Source organism: Lolium perenne, chromosome 1 (assembly GCF_019359855.2).
Source record: "Lolium perenne isolate Kyuss_39 chromosome 1, Kyuss_2.0, whole genome shotgun sequence".
Taxonomy (NCBI): Eukaryota; Viridiplantae; Streptophyta; class Magnoliopsida; order Poales; family Poaceae; genus Lolium; species Lolium perenne.
The window spans coordinates 36,789,406-36,811,023 of record NC_067244.2 but is presented as its reverse complement, the minus strand read 5'-3'; the positions used below and the strand labels follow the sequence as shown (position 1 = coordinate 36,811,023).

The 21,618-nt window shown below is 48.2% G+C and overlaps 2 protein-coding genes and 1 long non-coding RNA gene across 3 annotated transcripts; all 3 read left to right on the top strand.

Annotated features, from left to right (window-relative positions):
• Positions 1-705: 705 nt before the first annotated feature.
• LOC127330115 (agamous-like MADS-box protein AGL80) lies at positions 706-1,392 on the top strand. Its single transcript, XM_051356446.1, has one exon. It carries the CDS (start codon positions 706-708, stop codon positions 1,390-1,392), a length of 687 nt encoding a protein of 228 aa, XP_051212406.1.
• Positions 1,393-12,811: 11,419 nt separating this feature from the next.
• On the top strand, positions 12,812-18,038 carry LOC127346835 (uncharacterized). Its single transcript, XR_007879588.2, has 3 exons — positions 12,812-12,886; positions 13,242-13,346; positions 17,816-18,038. It is a non-coding gene; the product is annotated as an uncharacterized lncRNA (long non-coding RNA).
• A 1,044-nt stretch (positions 18,039-19,082) lies between these two features.
• Positions 19,083-19,876, top strand: LOC139831950 (uncharacterized). The gene is made up of 4 exons (XM_071821361.1): positions 19,083-19,176; positions 19,279-19,647; positions 19,729-19,816; positions 19,848-19,876. Exons 1-4 carry the CDS (start codon positions 19,117-19,119, stop codon positions 19,874-19,876), a joined length of 546 nt encoding a protein of 181 aa, XP_071677462.1. The 5' UTR covers positions 19,083-19,116.
• Positions 19,877-21,618: the final 1,742 nt, after the last annotated feature.

Genomic DNA, 21,618 nt, shown 5'->3' with positions numbered 1-21,618 from the left:
TCTGATCAGACAGTGCAACTGCAGAAGATCCTGAAGAGCCAGCCTGCTTACGAGCATGATACTGTTGTCGTAAACTGGGATCCCTCCTCCAGCAGCTAGAGACATCGTGGCCAGGCTTACCATAGTAGGAGCAGGGAGGACAAGAAGATGTTGTCATACCACGAGGCTGCTGAGCCTGACTCTGGCCCTAGACCGGAGGAGTAGAAAGTATCGGCCCTAAATTCTTATTTAGATTTATTTAACACTTTAAAATGTCTATCCCATGTAGCAGGAGCATATGCTCTCATGTTTAAAAGTGGATTTTCCTTAAACATCATGTTAATTTGCAAATTTTACTCGAAATGATCTCAAAATTTCAGAGATTTCCGATATTTCGGATATTTCGATAGGTCCCAAAATTATTCTCGCACCGAAATTCAAAATCCCAGCGAGGGATTATTTTTGTTCTACTACACATGGCAAAATACATATATGAACGTTGGAACAATATTGCTGACTCAAATACACATGTCGTTATCCTGCTTTTGGTATATCTAGAGTTTAATACACTTCTTCTCTATAAAGATCTGATCTTTACTGGATGATATATTTTGCGATCTTGACAACCAAAATATTTAACAGAAATTATTACCATCGAAATATTTTCTGCTATAAAATGGGCCCTACCGTCCCTCTTCTTCTCACAAGTCAAAAAGCAGGGGGGCAATGGCTCGTAAGGGAGAGAGGGTGAAGATCCAGCGGATCACGGACGAGAAGAGGCGCAAGGCGACACTTAGGAAGCGCCTCCCCATTGTTGTCAAGAAGGCCAGGGAGCTCTCTATCCTCTGCAACATCCCCGTGTGTCTCATTGCGTACCGCCCAGGTGACGCCCGGCCGGTGGTCTGGCCATCACCGGAGGCGGCCTCCGCTGTCGTGCGCCGGTACAGGGACCTACCGGATTTGGATAGCTGCAAGAACAATCTGGACATCATCGATTTCCTCAAGCAGAGGAACCAAAAGGTAAGAGTGAAGCTGTCCAATGTCCAGAGGCAGACCCGCGACGTGGAGATCAACCTCGTCCTGTTCGACTTCCTCGCCGGTCGCCGCAAAAGCTTCGACGACCTGCCTATTGACATCGTCACCGCCGTCGGATCGAGGGTGCAGGATAAGCTCCAGGCCGTCAAGGCGCGCCTCCAGGAGCTCCGGTCGGCTGCGGCACCCGCGTTGCTTCCACCACCTCCTCGTGAACCCGTGGACGTGCCAATGGTTGATTCTTTGCCCATGGTGCAGCCACACAATGGTGGCTACCGCGAGCTGCTGGACGGCAATAGCCTCTCTACCACTGAGGAAATGCATGCCCTCTTCGTGCAGGCTGGGATATTTTCCCCACAGGTGCCGACCCAAGCTCCCTAGAATCGTAGAGTCTTGATGGTTTGACTCGATCAACTTTGTTGCTCCAGCTTAACTTTCTTGATTTAATGAGGAGTATTACTGGCGGATCTCAGGGTTAGTTGGTTTGCATGAGCGAGAATGGAATTAGATTTTTTTTTCTCTGTCACCGCGTTGCTCTCTTTATGTCTGTACTAGACAAAGATTCTATGATGTAATCCAGCCATATTATTATATAATGGAATTCACTGTTGTCCAACCTTTTGAGATTCGGTGCCATAATTATTTTTATTGATTAACTGCTTTCCGTTGTGCTTGTTGCCTTTTCTGTGTATGGAAACATGCATATACAGGTCATATGGCGAGCACTGCATAGATGTGGTCAATCCAAGCCTTATGTGTGGGAGAAATTGGCATATAATGTATGGTGTACCTGTATTTTAACATGGACTAAATACATGAATTGAGATTAGCAACGGTGGCCCTTGTTGTCATATTTGTATTTTAAGGAAACACAACACGGTTCATGAGTGAGAAGCCCAGCGCAATGCTCCCACAGCCTACTCATTAAGCGGTATATATATTTTTTAAGACGGGAGAATTAAGACTAGATGGTTAGTTAGTTTACGTCCATTAGAGGCCTAACTCTCTATTCTAGTCCATTTATTTTTAAATATCTTATACGGTTCGTTAGAGGCCTAACTCTCTGATCAAATCCATTTATTTTAACTTTGTTATGTTTCAGAATTAAGAGCAAGACTTCAACAACGCCCAATAAGTACTTTCTAGCTCAAAAACTTGTCAAAGACATGCTTACGGAATAAATTTGGAGATGATTTTTTTGCATTGCATGGTGCTTATTGGGAATAAGTAGATCCAAATTTACAAGCATGGCGGCCAAAACGTATATATGAACTATTAAAAAGTACCTTTACAATTGTTAAACACATGTTTATATATTTATTATTTACATTTTTTCTAGTGTTAAGTCTCTTATACGGTCATGTCTCCCCTTGGCTATACCATATGCATATCATTTGTTTTAGTAAAACATGTATTGATCAATTTGGAAGGTAACATAATAGGAGCTCAAGCAATTCGTAGACTAAAATATGCTTAAACTTGCGGCATAGCTACAATCAGTTTGATCCAACACCGCCCTTGCTGTTCGCTAGAGTTCAATTGATACTTCACTTCTTAAAAAATGCAGTTTTTGCATATCCCTTTCTTTATGTGTTTCAGGTCCTAGATACAGTGTAACAAAATATTTTCTTAACAAATTAAAGTAATCGTTTTGTTGTTGGATAAATCCCATATGAACAACCTTAAATCCTTAAGTAAATACATGTGTGCTTTGGTTTATAGGAGAGTGCTAAGTAACTATAAATAGTTATACGGATTAACCAAGGAATATTCATCCCTTCCCTTTATTTGCTCCTTGGGTATGGGGACTAACTTTTGTGAGAGTTTCTCCCATTTATGTCAAAACTATGCACTACTACATATATGCCTTCGCAGTTGGATTTTCCACTTCAGTGGTTAATCGAACCAACTACTGTATTCATATCAACATGATGTCTATTATGATTTTACACTTCCACTAATACAATGGTCCTCACAAATGGAGTGATCTTTAGTGTGATGAATGTGTTTCAAAAGAAAAAAAAAACAAAGATATATGGCCTTCGCAAATGGAGGGAGTCATCTTTAATATATATGTTCTAGAATATGTTCGAAAAATGATTACCATACCATTTACAAGAACACCATTGTAGATTGCATGTGTTGATTGTATGTGCTATTAGATAAGAACATATAACCAAAGTTTTTATTGTGCTACCCTATATATAACTTATGCTGCAATGGGTAAATTGCCAGAAGATGCATATGTATATTTATAAACATGTTTTAGTTACATCAGAAATGAATGAATTATATTTATAACAAGAACACCATTTGACAAATTTTTCACCAGTATTAAGTTCCAACGCTTCAACGGTTAAATATTATGTAGGTACAGATGTACTGTCATGCAGATATTTCAATTGTGAGGCCACCAGATTAGTGGAGGAGTGTTTTTATTTGTTTGGGAATTTTTTAGCTCAACTATATTCTCTTTGTTGGTCATACATGTGCATAACACATAGCAGACGTGGTGTATGATGCATACAATGCTGCACATTTTTACAGTAATACTACATATCTCTTCACAATTTTTTGATCAGGTCTTTATTGAACTATTGCATTTTAGATAGTCTTTTGCATTGAATAAAAATTTAATGCATGTCTTGAATAGTGCTAATGAATTCATCTACAAAGATAGAGAGGAAAATAAAACACTTAGTTTATGACCTTAACTTCTACCCTTCCGTCCCAAAATATAAGATGTTATTACGAACTTATTATTCGAATATCGAGGGAATATCACTCAGTAGTACTAATGGATTCATCAGACGCGAATAGTACTAATGGATTAATCTACAAGAGAAGCGTGTCTGCGATGCAAACAAAGAAATTTGTCATGCAGGCATGGATATGTTCCCCTCTTCATGACTTAGCCCAGTCCATACTTTATTATTAGGAGAGCTAACACATTGTTCAGTTCAGAGAGAGGGGAACTTTGGTAGGTCAGGGGCGAAATCTCCAGTGATTTTTCTGGAACAGTTTAATAAATTATACTAACTTGAGGATGGATCCTAGCAAGAATCGATCGCAGGCATCCTTTACAGCATGTTACGGTTGAGGCTGAACTACAGGAGCTTTGGCATGTCAATGTTTATATCTATCAGAAGTTCTATGTACGTACTTCCTCAGTTTCCAAATATAAAATATTTTAGCAGCTCAAATTAAACTGCCAAAACGTCTTATATTCAGAAACAAAGGATGAAACGAAGTAGTTCGTAATGCATTAGCGACGAACCTGTTGGGGAAGCCAGGGATCCCAGAACATTGACAAAGAGAAGCTTCAGCTCTGGCTGGATGGGGGAGGGAATCAAGCTCATGTTGCCCACAATCCTATAGGCGAGACCGGATGAGCTTAGAATGAACGTAGCACCTGAAACCCACATGTTTCATGACAGGGCCGAGTTCGGAGCTTAGAGTGGCACGTGATGTGGCCACCAGGGCTGCGCGAGCGATGGCCATTTGCAGGGGCTCGACGCCGACACGATTGACCACAAAGAAAAGCAACTGCTTGCAGATGTCGAGCAACGGCTGCACAACGATGGTCACCAACTTTCTTTTCGAAAAGGGGAATGCAGCCCCGGCTTCTGTGTCAAGTGACGCACACTGCCTTTTTTATTTTATTTCATATAGCAAAATCCAGAAGCCGGACAAGTTTGATCTGAAAAAAAACTTTGGTTACCAATTGAACGCTGCGCTTTTTATGAGCATGAACTCCTGTAGCACTACTCTCAAGAGGACACGACGAGGTTGACTGTACAGACAAGTGATGATATATGTTGTTGGTTTAGCTAAAATTTGGGATTACACACATGAAAAATGTGAGGATGTATCAATGACTTAGATAGATGATCAACCTTATTTGAAAATATATATTACCAGTCTCATGCGCGCCCATGAGGAATTGGTCAATGGTGCATGTGCTGATGTGGGTTAATTGCTTGCCGAGGGAACGCGGACCACATGGAATGTTTCATTGTTTCGTGTATTGTAGGGAGCGGGAGTGAATGCATGTCACATGAAATTCCACATCCCCCCACATAAAAATGTCTCAAGATTTTAATGAAAATATTTTTCGTTGGAGGGTTTACCAACAATGGATCAAATGCATTTATGTGGAATATCATTTTGTCTTGTGGTGCTCATGTTCATCACATATCTCTTAGTTTTCAATATTACATTTATAAATATACTACATCAATGTGATACTCAACTTTATTACATTTTGTTCTTATAAGGAGGACCGGGATATCGTCCTTTTTAGGAGGGTGATGGTGATAGTGCTCTGCACAGGTTGCAACAGAGGAGGATGACTGAGATGAAGTAAGAAAGAGCTGTTGATTATATGCATCTCTTCATGTTTGTCTAACTTATTATGGAATTTAAGAGTTTTTCTCTTACCCGGTTCGTTGTAATCAGAATATCGTGATGCTATGACTATCAGCTTCACTACAGGAAAATCAGGCGCTGCCGTGCAGCAAATCATTGCCGTGAGCTACCGCACGGCAAAGATTTCTTTGCCGTGCGACGCAAGAGGCACGCACGGCAAAGAAAATGTGCACGGCAAAGATACAGGGTGGCGCACGGCAAAGATTCGGTTCACGGCAAAGTCAGCAGCGCCGCACGGCAAAGTATCAGCGCACGGCAAAGTCCCTCGAAAGCCCACGGCAAAGAAGCTAGCACGGCAAAGAGCATAAGAGCCTCACGGCAAAGAAAACCTGGTCGGCAAAGGGGCTGGGACATTGCCGTGGGCCTCCCTTTGCCGTGAGGCCAGGAAAAGTGCACGGCAAAGCCTCCTTTGCCGTGCGATTTCTTCTTTGCCGTGCGCCGTCATTTATTTTATTTGTTTTCTATTTTATTTCATCTAATACTTATATTTTTTTATTAGTTTTACTTTTTGATGACTATTTATTAGTGTTACTTAAGACAATGTGCAATACAAAATTAGTCTCCATGCTCATCCCCCACAAATATCAGGGTTCCGGTGCTCCGGCGGCCGTCCCCCTCCTTCCCCCCAAAACAGCGGGACGACGGGTCTACCCCCGTTGATTTCTCCGCGCGAGGGTGCACAATGTACTTTTTCATTCTCTTAGGTTTGTTAGGGTAGGTTTTAGGTCCAGTTGCAAGTTTTGGTTGCATTTCGGTGCTCCGGGGGTCATTCCCCCCCTAAAAACGGCTGTCTGTGGGCCCCGGATGGTCTACCCCCTAGATTTCTCCGCGCGAGGTTCCACCAATATACCTTTTCATAGGTTTAGGTTTGTTTAGTCCATGGACATATGGAAAACCATGTGTGGCACCCTTTGGCACAGTCTAGCCCCCGATATACCCGCGGCGGGACACTTCAGCGTACACGTCCAGAATCATAAGTGTTATCGCCCGAAGGTGAGGAATGTCAGACCGGGGATCCATGCCATGCACCATTTTGTGAATCACACCTTGCATCACACTTTGACACATATCATAGGTCCACATGCAAGGTTTGGTGGGGTTCCGGCGCTCCGGCGGTCGTTCTCCCCCTCCTCCCCCCAAAACAGCGGAACGCGTGCCCCGGCGGGTCTACCCCCCTAGATTTCTCCGCGCGAGGGTGCACCAATGTAACTTTTCATAGGTTTAGGTTTGTTTAGTCCATGGACATATGGAAAACCATGTGTGGCACCCTTTGGCACAGTCTAGCCCCCGATATACCCGCGGCGGGACACTTCAGCGTACACGTCCAGGAATCTGTTAAGTGTTATCGCCCGAAGGTGAGGAATGTCAGACCGGGGATCCATGCCATGCACCATTTTGTGAATCACACCTTGCATCACACTTTTACACATAGAATAGGTCCACATGCAAAGTTTGGTGGGGTTCCGGTGTTCGGCGGTCGTTATCCCCCTCCTCCCCCAAAACAATGAACGCGTTCCCCGACGGGTCTACCCCCCTAGATTTCTCCGCGCGAGGGTGCACCAATGTAACTTTTCATAGGTTTAGGTTTGTTTAGTCCATGGACATATGGAAAACCATGTGTGGCACCCTTTGGCACAGTCTAGCCCCCGATATACCCGCGGCGGGACACTTCAACAGTACACGTCCAGAATCATTAAGTGTTATCGCCCGAAGGTGAGGAATGTCAGACCGGGGATCCATGCCATGCACCATTTTGTGAATCACACCTTGCATCACACTTTGACACATAGAATAGGTCCACATGCAAGGTTTGGTGGGGTTCCGGTGCTCCGGCGGTCGTTATCCCCCTCCTCCCCCAAAACAACTAACGTGTGCCCCGGCCGGGTCTACCCCCTAGATTTCTCCGCGCGAGGGTGCACGAATGTAACTTTTCATTCTTTTTAGGTTTGTTTAGTACATAGACACATGGAGAACCAAAGATTGGGACCCTTTGGCACATATACCAGCAGCTAGAGCCATTATCACACGGTCGACGGTGTGCCTGGTCTACTGGTTAGGGTTAGGTGTAGGGTTAGGGCTAGGGTTTAGGGGCTAGGGCTAGGGTTTAGGTTAAAGGGTAAGTATTTATGGTTAGGTATAGGTTTAGGGTTTAGGGTTAGGGTTAGGGTTTATGATGCATGGTTCTGCAGCTCCGGCGTCGTGGTTTAGGGATTTAGAGGGGTTTAGGGCTCGAAGCCTCCCCAGTTTAGGGTTTAGGGTTTAGGGGAGCTACTTTTGCACCATTAGACCTTGCACCACACTTTGAAACATAGAATAGGTCCACATGCAAGGTTTGGTGGGGTTCCGGTGCTCCGGCGGTCGTTATCCCCCTCCTCCCCCCAAAACAGCGGAACGCGTGCCCCGGCGGGTCTACCCCCCTAGATTTCTCCGCGCGAGGGTGCACCAATGTAACTTTTCATAGGTTTAGGTTTGTTTAGTCCATGGACATATGGAAAACCATGTGTGGCACCCTTTGGCACAGTCTAGCCCCCGATATACCCGCGGCGGGACACTTCAGCGTACACGTCCAGGAATCTGTTAAGTGTTATCGCCCGAAGGTGAGGAATGTCGACCGGGGATCCATGCCATGCACCATTTTGTGAATCACACCTTGCATCACACTTTGACACATAGAATAGGTCCACATGCAAGGTTTGGTGGGGTTCCGGTGCTCCGGCGGTCGTTATCCCCCTCCTCCCCCAAAACAATGAACGCGTGCCCCGGCGGGTCTACCCCCCTAGATTTCTCCGCGCGAGGGTGCACCAATGTAACTTTTCATAGGTTTAGGTTTGTTTAGTCCATGGACATATGGAAAACCATGTGTGGCACCCTTTGGCACAGTCTAGCCCCCGATATACCCGGCGGGACACTTCAGCGTACACGTCCAGAATCATAAGTGTTATCGCCCGAAGGTGAGGAATGTCAGACCGGGGATCCATGCCATGCACCATTTTGTGAATCACACCTTGCATCACACTTTGACACATAGAATAGGTCCACATGCAAGGTTTGGTGGGGTTCCGGTGCTCCGGCGGTCGTTATCCCCCTCCTCCCCCCAAAACAGCGGAACGTGTGCCCCAGCGGGTCTACCCCCCTAGATTTCTCCGCGCGAGGGTGCACCAATGTAACTTTTCATTCTTTTAGGTTTGTTTAGTACATATACACATGGAGAACCAAAGATTGGGACCCTTTGGCACATATACCAGCAGCTAGAGCCATTATCACACGGTCGACGGTGTGCCTGGTCTACTGGTTAGGGTTAGGTGTAGGGTTAGGGCTAGGGTTTAGGGGCTAGGGCTAGGGTTTAGGTTAAAGGGTAAGTATTTATGGTTAGGTATAGGTTTAGGGTTTAGGGTTAGGGTTAGGGTTTATGATGCATGGTTCTGCAGCTCCGGCGTCGTGGTTTAGGGATTTAGAGGGGTTTAGGGCTCGAAGCCTCCCTGCCTTAGGGTTTAGGGTTTAGGGGAGCTACTTTTGCACCATAAGACCTTGCACCACACTTTGAAACATAGAATAGGTCCACATGCAAGGTTTGGTGGGGTTCCGGTGCTCCGGCGGTCGTTATCCCCCTCCTCCCCCAAAACAATGAACGCGTGCTCTGCCGGGTCTACCCCTAGATTTCTCCGCGCGAGGGTGCACCAATGTAACTTTTCATAGGTTTAGGTTTGTTTAGTCCATGGACATATGGAAAACCATGTGTGGCACCCTTTGGCACAGTCTAGCCCCCGATATACCCACAAGTGGACACTTCAACAGACACGTCCGGGAATCATAAGTGTTATCGCCCGAAGGTGAGGAATGTCAGACCGGGATCCATGCCATGCACCATTTTGTGAATCACACCTTGCATCACACTTTGACACATAGAATAGGTCCACATGCAAGGTTTGGTGGGGTTCCGGTGCTCCGGCGGTCGTTATCCCCCTCCTCCCCCAAAACAGCGGAACGCGTGCCCCGGCGGGTCTACCCCCCTAGATTTCTCCGCGCGAGGGTGCACCAATGTAACTTTTCATAGGTTTAGGTTTGTTTAGTCCATGGACATATGGAAAACCATGTGTGGCACCCTTTGGCACAGTCTAGCCCCCGATATACCCGCGGCGGGACACTTCAACAGACACGTCCAGAATCATTAAGTGTTATCGCCCGAAGGTGAGGAATGTCAGACCGGGGATCCATGCCATGCACCGTTTTGTGAATCACACCTTGAATCACACTTTGACACATAGAATAGGTCCACATGCAAGGTTTGGTGGGGTTCCGGTGCTCCGGCGGTCGTTATCCCCCTCCTCCCCCCAAAACAGAACGCGGGCAACGTGCCCCGGCGGGTCTACCCCCCTAGATTTCTCCGCGCGAGGGTGCACCAATGTAACTTTTCATAGGTTTAGGTTTGTTTAGTCCATGGACATATGGAAAACCATGTGTGGCACCCTTTGGCACAGTCTAGCCCCCAATATACCCGCGGCGGGACACTTCAGCGTACACGTCCGGGGAATCATTAAGTGTTATCGCCCGAAGGTGAGGAATGTCGACCGGGGATCCATGCCATGCACCATTTTGTGAATCACACCTTGCATCACACTTTGACACATAGAATAGGTCCACATGCAAAGTTTGGTGGGGTTCCGGTGCTCCGGCGGTCGTTATCCCCCTCCTCCCCCAAAACAATGGAACGCGTTCCCCACGGGTCTACTCCCCTAGATTTCTCCGCGCGAGGGTGCACCAATGTAACTTTTCATAGGTTTAGGTTTGTTTAGTCCATGGACATATGGAAAACCATGTGTGGCACCCTTTGGCACAGTCTAGCCCCCGATATACCCGCGGCGGGACACTTCAACGTACACGTCCGGTGAATCTGTTAAGTGTTATCGCCCGAAGGTGAGGAATGTCAGACCGGGGATCCATGCCATGCACCATTTTGTGAATCACACCTTGCATCACACTTTGACACATAGAATAGGTCCACATGCAAGGTTTGGTGGGGTTCCGGTGCTCGGCGGTCGTTATCCCCCTCCTCCCCCCAAAACAACGTGAACGTGTGCCCCAAATGGGTCTACCACCCTAGATTTCTCCGCGCGAGGGTGCACCAATGTAACTTTTCATTCTTTTAGGTTTGTTTAGTACATATACACATGGAGAACCAAAGATTGGGACCCTTTGGCACATATACCAGCAGCTAGAGCCATTATCACACTGGCCGACGGTGTGCAGGTCTACTTGGTTAGGGTTAGGTGTAGGGTTAGGGCTAGGGTTTAGGGCTAGGGCTAGGGTTTAGGTTAAAGGGTAAGTATTTATGGTTAGGTATAGGTTTAGGGTTTAGGGTTAGGGTTAGGGTTTATGATGCATGGTTCTGCAGCTCCGGCCGTGGTTTAGGGATTTAGAGGGGTTTAGGGCTCGAAGCCTCCCGCCTTAGGGTTTAGGGTTTAGGGGAGCTACTTTTGCACCATTAGACCTTGCACCACACTTTGAAACATAGAATAGGTCCACATGCAAGGTTTGGTGGGGTTCCGGTGCTCCGGCGGTCGTTATCCCCCTCCTCCCCCCAAAACAGCGGAACGCGTGCCCCGGCGGGTCTACCCCCCTAGATTTCTCCGCGCGAGGGTGCACCAATGTAACTTTTCATAGGTTTAGGTTTGTTTAGTCCATGGACATATGGAAAACCATGTGTGGCACCCTTTGGCACAGTCTAGCCCCGATATACCACAAGGGACACTTCAACAGACACGTCCGGGGAATCATAAGTGTTATCGCCCGAAGGTGAGGAATGTCGACCGGGGATCCATGCCATGCACCATTTGGTGAATTACACCTTGCATCACACTTTGACACATATCATAGGTCCACATGCAAGGTTTGGTGGGGTTCCGGTGCTCCGGCGGTCGTTATCCCCTCCTCCCCCCAAAACAGCGGAACGCGTGCCCCGGCGGGTCTACCCCCCTAGATTTCTCCGCGCGAGGGTGCACCAATGTAACTTTTCATAGGTTTAGGTTTGTTTAGTCCATGGACATATGGAAAACCATGTGTGGCACCCTTTGGCACAGTCTAGCCCCCGATATACCCGCGGCGGGACACTTCAGCGTACACGTCCAGGAATCTGTTAAGTGTTATCGCCCGAAGGTGAGGAATGTCAGACCGGGGATCCATGCCATGCACCATTTTGTGAATCACACCTTGCATCACACTTTGACACATAGAATAGGTCCACATGCAAGGTTTGGTGGGGTTCCGGTGCTCCGGCGGTCGTTATCCCCCTCCTCCCCCCAAAACAGCGGAACGCGTGCCCCGGCGGGTCTACCCCCCTAGATTTCTCCGCGCGAGGGTGCACCAATGTAACTTTTCATTCTTTTAGGTTTGTTTAGTACATATACACATGGAGAACCAAAGATTTAGGTTAAAGGGTAAGTATTTATGGTTAGGTATAGGTTTAGGGTTTAGGGTTAGAGTTAGGGTTTATGATGCATGGTTAAGTATTAATGTGTTAGGATTTATGGTTAAGTATTAATGTGTTAGGATTTAGGGTTAGGGTTTAGGGTTAGGGTTATGATTTAGGGTTATATGATTTAGGGTTATATGATTTAGGGTTAGGGTTATGATTAATGTGGCTAGATCAATGGGTTAGGATTTAGGGTTAGGGTTAATCACACATTTCTTGAAAAACATGAAACATATAGTATTAAATAATACACATTTTGAAAAACAAGTTTAATATAATTTACAAATAAAACTTAATGTTATTGATAATTTACAAATAAAATTCTTAGTGTTATAGAAGTGGTAAAAAAAAATGCTTTGCCGTGCGCAGGCGCACGGCAAAGAACCCTGCCGCACGGCAAAGGCCGCCATGCGCACGGCAAAGAGTGCCCGCACGGCAAAGGCCCTTTGCCGCACGGCAAAGAACGGCGCACGGCAAAGTGTGGGGATAAGGCCGGTACCTGGTCGGGGCACCTGAGCCACAAACGCATCGACACCTCGCCCGCATCCACGCCACGCCGCGCCGCCTCGCCCGCATCCACGCCACCACCATCGCGCGCCATCGCCGCTTCTCCCGGCCGCTGCCGCCAGCCACGCACACCGCCACCCTCCCCGCCGCTGCCGCCAGCCACGGACACCACCGCCCCTCCCCAACCACCGCCGCCAGCCACGCACGCCGCCATTCCCCGTCGCCGCCGCTGCTTCCCGCCCTCCCCACCGCGCCGCTGCTGCTCCCTCCCCCACCGCTGCTGCTCCCTCCCCCACCGCCACCGCGGCCGAGCTAGCTAGGGAGCTAGGTCCCGCCGCCGCCCCCGCCGCTCGCTCCGATTCCGGCGGGATACGGGAGGTCCTCCACCCTCGCTGCCTCGACCCGACGGCCTGCTGACCCGAAACGACGGCCTACTGCCCATTCCGCCAATCTGCCAATCTCTGCAGCAAGGTGTGTTTGTGTGTTCCCGACCCGACGGGTTGTTTGTGTGTTACATTGAAATGAACGCTGCTAGATGTAGATAAATTTGAAAATCTGTGAGCTATTTGTGTGATATTTTGACATGAGCTGGTATTTTATTCATATCATGCATGAAGTTAAAATACTTTGCCTTATGCCTTTACATGGATCAAGATAAGACACGTAAAGCACATTGAGATGCATTGATTTTGTGAAATTTGCATACACGAGCGTACGGAAAAATTTAGGTCTCGGTAGGTCAAAATTAGGGCCATTTAGCAAATAGGAATTTGAGGCAGAATTTAGTCTTGACTTGAATGACTAATTTATTTTTCTCGCTATGCAGACGATGTTTCGAGGTGGATACAGGGGCCGGCGTTGTCGGGGTGCTTGAGGAGCGTTGCCGGAGGGTCATTGGTCTTCTTCGCCGGCTGTCGGTCACGCTTCGAGGGTGAGAATCCGTTCGCCTCTCTTGTACCTAGGTTTTTTCTTTATGTCTAGATCACCAAGTCTGTCGCGATACCTAGGCGTCTCTTCCCGACCGTAAGGGTTACGCGGATAAATATGCATTAGTGGTCTCGCATATTATGAACCGTAACTCTTACGGCATTTATCGGGACAGCCGGCGGATGCGTAGTTGGGTACGTTCTCCGTGCTCTACCCCGATCCGAGACAGGATTTCGGTAGCGCCTCCCCGTTGTTCTCCGGATGCACACCCCTCTCGGCTTTTTGCCGAGACGTGTATCGGGAGAGCAGCGGGGAGGTGCTGCCGAAATTCTGTCTCGGATCGGGGTAGAGCACGGAGAACGTACTCAATCTACGGATCCGGCGGCTGCTAGGAGCCCACCTAGTAGAGTTTCGTGTTGATGCACGCGTAACATAAATAAATATATGATGCATTTATTTCGTATTTGATATATAAATGCTATGTTCGTCTGTTTTGTTGCTGATTAGAGGATGGATAATCGTGGCTGGATGTACGATGGCGTAATCGGTCAGTGGAACTATACTGATGAATGGGGAGAAAAGACCGAGCAGTTTGTGGATAGGGCGTTTGCCATCCCTAGCAGACCTATAAGTGTTTGGTGCCCTTGTAGTAAGTGCGCTAACCGAAAGGCACAGGACAAGGAAACTATGAGTATGCACCTGATCAAGTTTGGGTTCACACCGTCCTACAGGATTTGGACTTACCATGGAGAAAAGGCAAAGAAACGTGCTAGGAAGGAGGTGCGGCAGATTCAACCTAGGGGGGAATATGACACTGGTTTTGATAGGTGCTTAGAAAACTTGGCTAATGGTAATGTGCCTGAAAGCTCTCATGTAGAGGTTGAGACACCTCAGGATGCGGAGACAAGTGAGGACCCGGAGGAAAACACAAAGGAGTACTATGAGGCTCTGTTTGCTTCGCAGAAACCCCTACATGAAAATACAGAGGTTACCCAACTAGATGCCATCGCTCGCCTTATGGCCTTGAAGTGCCATAGGAACTTGTGCAGAGATGGGTTCGATGAACTTCTGGTCATCGTAGGCAGCCTTCGCCGAAAGGGCACCTCTTGCCGCAAAACTTCTACTATTCGACCAAATTGCTCAGTGACCTTAAGATGTCATCTCAGCAGATACACGCTTGTCCAAAGGGATGCATGCTATTCAGAGAGGAGCACGCTGACACAAATTATTGCATCAAATGCAATTCCTCTAGGTACTTTGAGGTAGACCGCAATGGTGATGGTCAGAAGAGGCAGACCACGGTTGCCAAGAATATCCTCCGCTATCTTCCAGTTCTACCGAGGATCCAGCGGCTCTTCATGACCGAGGATACCGCCCAGCAGATGAGGTGGGCCGTGGAAGGAAACAGATACACCGACAAGATGATACATCCGTCGGATGGTACCGCATGGAAGAACTTTGTGAAGAAATTTCCACCGAAAGCAGTGTGACCCGAGGAGCGTAGCGCTTGCGATATCAACCGATGGGTTCAATCCATATGGTATGTCGGCTGCAAGATACGCTTGTTGGCCGTTGTTTGTTATTCCCATGAACCTCCCCGGCGTCTGCATGAGATCGTAGAACATGTTTGTGTCGATGATAATCCTGTGGCCCAAATACCCGGCAAGAACATGAATGTGTACCGGAACCGCTGGTGGATGACTTGGTTCGTGGCTGGGAAGGTCGCGGGATCCGAACATATGACGCATCAAAGAAGGAGTACTTGATATGTATGTGTGGTACCACACGTCCCTGCATGACCTGCCAGCACGTGCTTTGTTCTGCGGGTGGTGTACACATGGGAAGTGGCCTTGCCCACAAGCAAGTGCATGTGCCGTGACTTTCTTCTGGCTAAACAAGGGAGGCAAGTATTCATGCTTTGATGAAGCTCGACAGTTCCTTGAGCGGAGGCATGCATACAGGAGTGATGTAAAGAGTTTCAAGAAAGGCCGTGTTGTCCGTGGCCCGAAGCCAATTCCGAAGACCGGAACGGAAATCAAGGCCGAGTTAGATGCTCTTCAGCCTAGCCCTGATGGGAATGGTTTCTTAGGATATGGGGAGACACACCAATGGACTCACAAGCCGTGCTTATGGAAGCTCCCTTACTTTGAGTTTCTCGAGCTCCCGCATAACATTGATGTAATGCACACCGAGAAGAATATCAGTGAAGCCATTTGGAGCACTATTGTGGACACTGAGAAGACGAAGGATAACATAAAGGCTCGAATTGATCAAGAAAGGTGGTGTGATAGGCCGGAGTTGAACATGCAGCCACCTAATGGTGCCAAAAAAACTTGGACTAAGCCACACGCTCCGTTCGCCTCACAAAGGCCCAAAAAGGGAGGTCTTCCAATGGATGAAGGACTCCTTGTTTTTCCCCGATGGGTTCGCAGCCAACTGGATGAGGGGCCTGAACATTGAAACGCTGCGAGTACAAGGACTGAAGAGTCATGACTACCACATATGGCTTGAGCGGATAATGCCGGTGATGATTCGAGGCTATGTCCCTGAGAAGACTTGGCGAGTGCTAGCGAGGTTGAGTTTTTTCTTCCGCCAGATTTGTGCTAGGGAGTTAGACACTAAAGTGATTGAGAAGCTGGATGAAGAGGCACCCGTGTTGCTTTGCGATCTGGAGAAGATCTTTCCTCCAGGGTTTTTTAATCCGATGCAACACATGATCCTGCACCTCGCGGAGGAGTGCTTAAAGGGGCCCGAATTGGGCCGTTGGCGCTTTGGTCCCGAGAGAGAAACACAAAAGCTTCATCAAATGACTGGCAATAAATGCAAGATCGAAGCATCCATAGCCGAGGCAGTCCTGAACGTGGAGGTGGCAAACTTCACCACTAAGCACTATGATCCCAACATTCCCACAAAGCACAACCCGGTCCTCCGTTTAAATGCCGCCAACAATGAAGAAGTACCCAAGCTTAGCATCTTCGTGGGGCTTGGTGGCAAGTCAAGTGGCTCGAAGCCGTACAGAACGGACCTACCTGAGCGGACCTTGATCCACTCGTATGTCTTAAACACCATGGTCGAAGTGAAGCCGTACATCGAGTAAGTGCGAACCATTTAATTATTCGCAAACATTCACTCGTATGTTCGTGGCTAACTCTTCCTCTTTTCATCGGTATAGGAAATTCAAGGCTATACATTGGAAGAATACCCACAGGGAGCCTACCCCGGAAGAATCCAAGCAAATTTTCGATAAGGGAGGCGGTTTCGGTTTCAGTAGCTGGTTTTGTAATTTGGTACTATTCTATCCAAATTAGCTAGCACTTCCTACATTTATCGGTCATTTCTCGTTCTAAACTTCTTGTGCTAAACTTGTAGGCAAGAACTGACAAAGAGATGAAGTCAGAGCTAAGAAAAATTGCTAGGGGCTTTGACCATTCCGTAGAAGCGTTCAACTCCTATGACGTGAACGGGTATCGCTTCCTGCACTCCATCAATACACAACAAGCCGGCCCAACGCGAAGACAATAAATAGTGGGGTGGTATGTCAAGGTGATGATGGGCTCCATTACTATGGAAGAGTCGAGGGTATATACGAGCTGAATTACGGGTTTCACAAAGGGCTAAATCCCGTCGTCTTCAAATGCCATTGGTTTGACCCACGTCGGGTGAGACGGGATCCTGAAATTGGGTTGGTCGAAGTTGAAAGGAACTCCGTTTATAAGGGAGAGGATGTGTACATCTTGGCAACCCAGGCCTTTCAAGTATTCTATCTCCCGTACGCGTGCAGAAACCCGACAAAACGTCTACATGGATGGGATGTTGTGATGACGGTGCCTTCACGCAATAGGCCGCCCCCGCCAAACAAGGACGATTACCGCCGCGTAGACCCCTCAGCAAGGAGTGTCGAGTTTTATCAGGAAGAAGGGCTCCCCGGCCATTTCACAATCGGCTTGCCGACTATCGATGACATGGTCGTAGACGATGAACAAGAAGACGCGGGCATGGATGGAGACAATGCGTAAGATGAAGCCGAGGATGTCTGTGCCCCGGAAGACCTGAGTTTGCTCGAGGCGTTCAAAGCAGGGATTGACCTCGATGCGTATGGACCACCTCCAGGTTTCATTGATGATTATTGGTTCGCCGAGCCTCGATGACGATGAGGAGACACGCGGTCCAATCACGGATGGCGACACAAACTCTACTGATCTATGTAGTAGTAATTGTGAGGCTAGCCTATTTGTAATAACTCCGTGTAATAGAGATTGTCTAGCTAGGTTATTTGTAAGAACTCCGTGCTATGTTTGAGAGAACTCTATGGTAGCTATTTGTTGCTTCCACTAATTAATTAATGTTCATCCTTTTGCATTATTTGTTGCTTTCATTAATGTTCATCTACTTATATTTCTGTTGCTTTCACTAATATTTATCTCTTTACAATATTGCGTACTAATAAACCACTCTCTTCATTTGTGTTTGCAGGTGATTGAAGCATGCCGCCAAAAAAAAGGGGTGGCGGTCTTAAAAAGAAGCTCAAGGACTTGGTAGGTGTAGGGACTTCGAGGCGGGGCCCCCCACCTAGCCCCCCTCCTAGCCCCCCTCCTGTCGCTCCCACAGGGCGGCCGCGTAGGAAGAATGCGACGCGGGTACTCACTCCTAGTCCTAGCCCCCCTCCCGCAGCCGATGATGATGACGAGGAGGAGGAGGTGGGTCGGGAGGACGAGGAGGAGGTGGGTGGGGAGGACCAGGAGGAGGAGGGGGGTGGGGAGGACCAGGAGGAGGAGGGGGACGAGGAGGACCTCTCGGAGGATGAGGGGTTGGGGAACTTAGTGTTCGATCCGGATCCAAGCCTCGAGTGGTGTGAGCCGGAGGATTACCAAGACGTTCCAGCTTTGGAGAGGCTGAGGCCACGTGATAGGAAGCCATATCGGCGTGGGATAACACAGCTCCCTCGCCGAGAAGCTGGCGCTACAGCACGTTGTTCTTGTGCCCTATGGAAGGAGGTACATGTTATTTTTTGGCATTTCGTTATCGCAATTTTGTCATTATCAAAATTATTATCACATACATATTGATGTTGTCGTTTCATGGTGCAGCTCGTTCCAGCTTGAAGACCCGACGCAGAGACCGCCACGTGGGTACTCGAACATCCTTGGGGGCCTACTTAGGTGGTATTTCCCTGGGATAGTCAACTTCCCTACTGGTGGCTGCGACGTAGCTTGGAGGTGGGCGCACTACAGCCTCGCGGAAGATCCTCTTGGCCGCGGCACCGCGGCGGATATGGTTGTTGCCAAATTCTGGGTACGTGACTTTTGACTTCTTACCATTCATACACTCTCCTTGGTTCACAATAATTGCACTAATGCCCCTTGTTTTACCTATGTGCATGGTTGCAGAAATACTTCAAGAGGGCCGAGGGCAAGGAGAATGCGTGCGATGATGTCCTACACCAGCTTGCAAGGAAGAGGGTGACTGGCATGCACTACGAGGCACGTATTCAATGCGTCCGCGACTGGCACGCCGACCGCTTCGTCCACATGAGTAAGGAGGACGCTCGCGACACGCTCATGCAGCCGTGGCGTACTTGCAGTGTATTTGCATTTATGTGTTATTGATTTCTTTATCGCCATGTAGTTTATTTTACCATAATGGGTTTATCTTGTGCATGTAGAACCCTCCTCAAGACGTCGGCAACGACGATAGGTGCTTTCGTGCGATGGTCATGTGGTGGACATGCCCCGCACCTCAAGAAGCACGAGGAGGGCAAGGCGAAGCGGGCAGAGATGCGAGGTGGATCGCATATCCAAGGCAGCATCCCCATCTCTCTTCACCTGCAGAAGGAGGTGAGCAAATTAATGGTTCCTTCATTCTTTGAATTCATGTTATATATTTGTTAACTCCGCAAGGGTGTGTCACTTCACTCAATTACATGTTCTCTTTTGCAGGAAGTCAGGACAGGAGCGAAGCCTAACGTCTTTGCCGTGCTAAAGAAGATGAAGCAAAGGAAGACGCCTGATCCTGAGACGGGGTCCTTGTGGGTTAACCCGCAATCCGAGACCCAGTGCACGGCGTATGTCTCCAAGTTCAAGCAGAAGCACGGCGAGGACGCCAATCCAGAGGCCGAGGACTTTGACCCTGAGGTCGCGGTGCTTGCGGGAGAAGGCTTGAAGCATGGCCGCCTATGGTTTGGTGACGGGTGCGTCGACCCAGCGAGGGTTCCCTCTCTCCGCCAGATCCGTCGTGGTCGTAAGAGCGGCCAGCCTGAGGTAGAGCCCCGGCCACGGGCTTCGGATCTAGCTGTCGAGCGGTTACGGGTATGTTCTTCCTCGGGTCTCTACATTTCCTTTACATGCTTTCCATTGAAATGTTAATGACATCGCGGCAACACAACGTAGGAGGAGATGGCAGCGAAGGAGCAGGCGGCCCAGGAGCACGCACGGAACATGGAGCGGCAGATTCTGGAGTACCAGCAGCAGCGGACACGTATGATGCAGCGGATGCAACAAAGAAGAAGAGATGATGCAGCAGCAGCAGTACGAATGAGCTGGCTCATGAGCCAGACGGCTCTGTCTTCTCCACCGGGGAGTCTTCCTCCTCCACCTTACTCCATGTGGATGCCGCCACCGCCCACTCAGACCCCGGGGACACCTATCACCGTCAACAACATGAACATCATCCGGAGCATGAACCTCGGTGAGTCCTCCTACGCTTGTGCCCAACCCGCTACTTGTGCTTGTTCAAGTGTTCAATATGCAAATGCATGTTAATTCCATCAACCTGCTTATAGATTTTATGTCACAAGGCAATGACAATGAGGCCGGCGGAAGCGGAGGAGGACAATAAGGTTGATGGCATGGTCTTGATGGATTTGTGGACTTTCCCGTTATGGATTGTACTTGTACTTGATGTGTGTTGATGTATTTGTGGACATTGCACTTGTACTTGATGTATTTGTGGACATTGCACTTGTTATGCATAAACTATGTGTGCTCGATGTATTTGTGGTGTTGTTCATGTGTTTGGTGATGCTATGGTGAATATATATGTTGTATATGTTATATATATGTGAAATGCAATTTTGAAATGCAGGGAATAAAGAAAAACAGAAAAAAAATGAAAAATTAGGGGCCTTTGCCGTGTGTATGCACACGGCAAAGGACATTTGTCACTTTGCCGTGTGCATACACACGGCAAAGGCGCCACGTGGCGCAAGCCTGTGCTCCTGGGAAGCCAGTGTGTGTCCCTGGAGAATCCTTTGCCGTGCGTGCTGGGGAGTGGGCGCACGGCAAAGAGGAGAAGCACGGCAACGAGCAGGCGCACGGCAACGTCGGGGCGCACGGCAGCGTCGGGGCGCACGGCAGCGTTTGGTGGCACGGCAGCGTCGGGGCGCACGGCAACGTCTGGGCGCACGGCAGCCTCCAGGACGCACGGCAGAGACGGCGCGCACGGCAAAGGAGTGGGCGCACGGCAACGAGCGCGCGCACGGCAAACGCTCGAGCGCACGGCAACGAGAGCGCGCACGGCAACGAGCCTTTGCCGTGCGGTTTGGTCAGGCGCACGGCAATGTCTTCTTTGCCGTCGAGGGCGTTGCCGTGCAGACGCTGCCGTGCGCCGACGCACGGCAAATCCTTTGCCGTGCAAATAGGCCCCTTTGCCGTGCGATTGGTCGCACGGCAACGTAGTGTTTTCCCGTAGTGCTTCATGTACAATCTGGTATTATTGCTGCTGTAAAAATTGCATTTGTACTTAGAAAAATATTCAGCCTCGCACTATTCATTTTGACAGCAATCTTTGCCATTTGTCTAAATTTTCAACCGGAAATGACCTCTATGTGGAAAACATACAACTTGGAGTAAGAATTGTAGTGATACGGGACTACAGTGGAATCAAATGGATTTGCTGTGAGTGGTGTTCAAAATGATTTAAACCACTACAGTGGAATCAAATGGTTTTTACGCAATACTACGATTTAAACCACTTGTTCAAAACGAGGCCTGAAATGGCTGAACTACCTTGGCAAATATTGGTTTCAACAATTTTAGCTAGTAGTTTTATCTTCAGTGACTAGTCACCATGTTTCGTGGATTTTTTTTTGGTAGCTTGTTTGGCCAAAAATAATCCCCAAGCAATAAAATATCTTTTGTTATCATGCAATTCACAACTAAGTTTAATAACCAAAATCAAAATCAAATATGCACTAGCAAATCTAATCACATGCAGACAAGCAAGCACATCTAGCAGATCTACCAAAAAAAAGAGCAAATCTTGGTGCATACATATATGTG

What these genes read in the sequence shown, in the direction of transcription:
- LOC127330115 (XM_051356446.1), top strand. Translation starts at nt 706, where the DNA reads ATGGCTCGTAAGGGAGAGAGGGTGAAGATCCAGCGGATCACGGACGAG.
- LOC139831950 (XM_071821361.1), top strand. Translation starts at nt 19,117, where the DNA reads ATGCGAGGTGGATCGCATATCCAAGGCAGCATCCCCATCTCTCTTCAC. An exon ending in CTCTTCACCTGCAGAAGGAG is followed by an intron (nt 19,177 to 19,278) that starts GTGAGCAAATTA and finishes TCTCTTTTGCAG; the next exon opens with GAAGTCAGGACAGGAGCGAA. An exon ending in GTACCAGCAGCAGCGGACAC is followed by an intron (nt 19,817 to 19,847) that starts GTATGATGCAGC and finishes ACAAAGAAGAAG; the next exon opens with AGATGATGCAGCAGCAGCAG.